Source organism: Telmatherina bonti, assembly GCF_933228915.1.
Source record: "Telmatherina bonti genome assembly, chromosome: 3".
In the NCBI taxonomy this organism is placed as follows: Eukaryota; Metazoa; Chordata; class Actinopteri; order Atheriniformes; family Telmatherinidae; genus Telmatherina; species Telmatherina bonti.
This window is the reverse complement of record NC_136621.1, coordinates 37,990,640-37,995,298: the sequence shown is the minus strand read 5'-3', so window position 1 is coordinate 37,995,298 and position 4,659 is coordinate 37,990,640. Positions and strand designations below refer to the sequence as shown.

The 4,659-nt window shown below is 42.8% G+C and overlaps 1 protein-coding gene across 1 annotated transcript; it reads right to left on the bottom strand.

The window, feature by feature from the left end:
* Positions 1–629: 629 nt before the first annotated feature.
* On the bottom strand, positions 630–2,730 carry mchr1a (melanin-concentrating hormone receptor 1a; the record flags this gene model as incomplete). Its single annotated transcript, XM_079264085.1, has 2 exons — positions 630–1,663; positions 2,676–2,730. The coding sequence occupies 2 exons, from the start codon at positions 2,728–2,730 to the stop codon at positions 630–632; spliced, it is 1,089 nt and encodes a 362-aa protein (XP_079120211.1).
* Positions 2,731–4,659: the final 1,929 nt, after the last annotated feature.

Genomic DNA, 4,659 nt, shown 5'->3' with positions numbered 1-4,659 from the left:
TCGTGCTGCAACAGCGATGCTACAGCCACAGCGCCGCAACAGTCGCGCCGCAACAGTCGCGCCGCAACAGTCGCGCTGCAACAGCGACACTACAGCCACAGCTGCAAAAGTCATGCTGCAACAGCGATGCTACAACTGCAATGCTACAACCATAGCTGCAACAGCTGTGCCGCAATAGCGATGCTACAGCTGCAGCGCTGCAACAGTCATGCAGTTTATCCTGAATGCATATAAGAAGTTTGAAGTCAGAACATTTCCAGCAAACAGACTGACCTGACTGCACATGTGAAAAAGTAATGAAGTAGACTGAGTTGTGTAAGACGCAACAGTACACTGGTAAGAAGCCCAAATAAATGTAAAGGTAAATCTGTTTAGATTAATAATGAATCTATATGGCTTGACAAAGACACCAGTTTGACCATCACATACTAATGCTCAAAGTCTTGACCCCCTGAGATGTTATGTCTTTAGAAAAACATAAATAACATGGAATAAAACTCACAAATGTGTATGGATATATGAACCCATGAATATGTGCAGAGTCATAAATATGGGTTTGTCGCTCATATCCATGACTCCAGCTGCTGTTGCCTGAACAGCTGCAAAGATATAAGAATTGTGATTAATTCCTATTCATCAGTTCTCTGTGGATCCTCATTGGATGGCAACAGCTCTCTTGAGGCCGGTTCCTGCTGAACCCCTTCAGGTATCATTCTGACCATCATGCTGCCACCATCCGTGGTGCTCGGATTGACTCTGAACTTTCTGTTAATTGGGCGCACCGCCCTGAGAAACTGTCTTTTGAAGGTCTCGCTGAGGATGATGTAAAGGAGTGGATTGATGCAGCTGTTAGCGTAGCCCATGCTAATGGCGATGTTGTAGGCGTACGAGAAAGCCAGGCTGGGGTTTTGCACCCCGAGGTGAACGAGCTGGAGAATGTAGTAAGGAGCCCAGCAGATAAAGAAAGCCAGGCAGATGGCCACCGCCATCCGCGTCACCTTCTTGGTGCGCAGCCTCAAACTCTGCGGGGGCAGCGGTGCCACACTGGTGGACATGTGTTGGAGGATCTTGAAGAACACCAGGCAGATGATGGTCAAGGGGATAGCAAAGGCCAGGAAAAACTGATAGAGTGTAAACCAGTATGTATCAGTGACTGGATCGGGCAGAAGGAGGGCGCAGGCAACCAGTCCATCCGGGAGAGGCATCAGACCAGCATACATCCACACAGGGATGATGGTGAGCAGGGACAGGCCCCACACCAGTCCGATGACCAGAGCAGCCACGTAGGGTGTACGGACGTAGTTGAAGCGGATGGGATGGACCGTTGCCAAGTAACGGTCAAAGGTCATGGCAGTGAGGATGTAAGTACTGACAATCTGACTGTTGGAGTCGAGCGCAGTGATGAAAGTACACATAGCTGCCCCGAAGTGCCAGGTGCCATTGCCCAGTAACTGGTGGATGAGGAATGGCATCCCGAGAAGAAACAGGAGATCAACAATGGAGAGATTTAGGATAAAGATGTCTGGGACGGTTTGCTTGGCGTGATATTTGGTCTTTTTCATTATGGTGTACATGACAATGCAGTTGCCGATAATCCCCACAAAGCAGATGACGCTGAAGATGACGGGGAGGCTGGCGCCGCAGTGATGAGCCCCAGCTTCACCTGGAACGGAGGGAGCGGTTCAGAAAGCAGCTTTTACATCATGAACATATTAAACTGTGTGCTGTAGAGGTGGGAAATTTATTCATAAACAACATCCACTTGACTGGTGAAAAAAGAGGAGGAAAACAGACGCTCCTTGAACTCAGCATGTATTAATGTGCTACTCTGTTCTGGTGGCAGGTTTGTTTCACGTACACGACAATTTAAAGTGCTTCACTAAAAACATTAAAACCTTCAAAGCAGAAGAAGCATTTTAAGGTTGTTTGTCACAGTCATAATGCTTTTTTTTTTTTTAATTTTTTTTATTTTTTATTATTTTTATTTTATCTATATATAAGTCTCTGTCTTTTATAACCACATTTACAGATCTGATCAACATCTGTCCATCATGACATGACAATTATATTTAGAAGCAATGTTTTGCATCATAATTCAGCTAATTTCCTTTCAGTCTCCAGTTATTTTAGTGACTGTTTATTAATCAAAGGCTATAAATAAAATTGAGGAGGATGTGTATAGTTGTGTTATTTAGATCCACCTGACCCATCAGCCTGCATGTGGGCACGTCTTCCTCAGTGTGTGTGTGTGTGTGTGTGTGTGTGTGTGTGTGTGTGTGTGTGTGTGTGTGTGTGTGTGTGTGTTTTGACTCTGAGGATCAGAGCCTTTGTGATGATTATGTGATGCTGCGGGGAAGGAATTTACTTTGAACCTTTGAGTCTTTAGATTCTTTATACAAAGACTCATAAATATGTAAATTCTAAACAAACTCAGTTGGATGCTTTTCTTTCTTTCTTTTTCTTTCTTGTTAAAATCCACAGTTTTGTAGAAGAGAACTCTGCTGTATGAGGTTAGAGAAAAGGAAGGAATCCCTGCATATGGATACAAGTCGACACTGAAAACAGATTTTTTTAAAACTGCCAGATTGTGTTAAATGGAATTACTTTATGCTGGTCAGTCTGCAGTTTCTGGATGCATGCACGCGGGATTCGTGTCCTGTAGTTGCAGAACTTACCTGCTGTTGCGTTCAAGCCTCCGGAGGAAAAATTGGAGTCAGTGAAGAAATCCATGAGGTGTTAATCCGAGTTTCAGACACACAAATCTGAAACAGTCCGCAACTCAAACCGGGAAAACGGGGTGTCTTTTGATCTAGAATGATTTCATTCCCATCTTCAAGGTCCCTGCAGCACGCGCGCGCTGTGCGCCCTGTCGCACGCGGCTCCGCGCTGCGCTGCTGAGGAGCGTTTGCCTGCATCGCCATCCATCCGACGCTTGTAGAGTTAATTATGCACGCGCTGCAGGTGTCAGTCAAGCCCATGGAAATCCAGATCAGCTTAAGAAGCAGCAGCTGACCCCGTAAGCGCGTGCGTGAAGTTTAATATTTGATTTTAATATTTGTTGTTGCGGTGAGATTTTGGGCGACAGAAATCACATCTAATATCAGGGACATGAAAAGAAGAAAGGGGCATTCAGTGTGAAAGACATGAGCTGGGAAATTATTTCTGGAAATAACATCAGAGCAGGTATGAAGAGGGCAAACTGCTTCCACGCTCACGCGCACCGTCAGTTATTAGTTTATGGTTTAATTAATCACGTCTAAAGGTGGTTTAGAAAGCAGGTTGTTCTGATCACAGCAACTCCTCATCATCCCTGCACCACTAGATGTCCTTGTTGCCCCTGCAGGACTCAGACTGCTGCGTCTGGTCAAACTTTCTACATTTAGTAATTTGGTTATTTATTTTATTAAATTATTAATTAGTATTCTTATAGGTATTAGCAATTTTGGCCTTTTATTTACTTGTAATCAGATTGATTCCAAAGCATTGAATATCATACACGATTATTGCTAATCAGCCTTTAGATTCACTCCCAGGTTATTCTTTTATCAGATGCACTAAACTGAAGATGGAAAAAAAAAAGTCTGCAGTAATGATCTTTTTCAGAAAATGGATTTTCAAGATCCAACAAAAGCACCTTTTCATCACAAATGCAGCTCCTTTTTCTGCAGTAGATTTTAATAATGCTGTGGGGTTTTCCCTGATGCGGTCAACTTCATCACATGCGTGGGCCCACAAATTCTTTGTTCACACTTAATGCTGAACAGCATTGCAAGGCTTTGATAGTGTGATTAATGAAAGCTTCACAGTTTCAGGGTTGTTTTTTTTAATGCTTCAAAGATAAAAAGCCTCACATAAATGTTATTATGCATTTGGCACCAGAGAGGCAGTATGTGAAAGCAAACTATAGAAATCCTTTGATTACCAGTTTTGTTGTTTGAAACGCGATTCAGAAAAAAATTTAGTCATCTTCAGTTTCTGAACAACATCCCGACACACCCGTGTTGTCATCAGTGTGTGTGAGTGCAGGAATGTTGTACAGAAAAACAGTGATGCTTGGTGCTTGATGTTCTCCTCTCACACATGTTGGAATTATAACCAAACAGTTCAATCTTCATCTCATCAGAACAAACTTTTATGGTCTGAAAAACTCATTCTGTTCATTTCAGTAAACTCCCACTGAGTTTATTACTGTCACGTGGAGCATTGCTTCCATTTGCTTGCAAATATTTTAACCCATCCAATAAAAACGCAGTCCACTGGGCACGTCCACTGAATACTATTGATTTTCATTGCATCGTGAACTGCATCACTGCGTACTGAAAAACAGGACTGTCAATGTTCTCTGTATTTCTCAGTTTGCAGAAAAGGCAGGATACTGAAAAATATTGTACAGTCTTGTATGAACAATCCTTTGTGCAATTTAGTCTAGTGTGAATAAAATCTAGTGTGACAGGAGGTGAAGAGTTCTCCTCTGTCTTTTTTTTTTTCTTTTTTTAAGAAAATTGAGTTCACAGGGCTGTAAATACAACTTTAGCATCTCTGACAAATGAACAATTATCCAAACAGCTGTCAAACCTAGATGTGTGTGTGTGTGTGTGTGTGTGTGTGTGTGTGTGTGTGTGTGTGTGTGTGTGTGTGTGTGTGTGTGTGTGTGTGTGT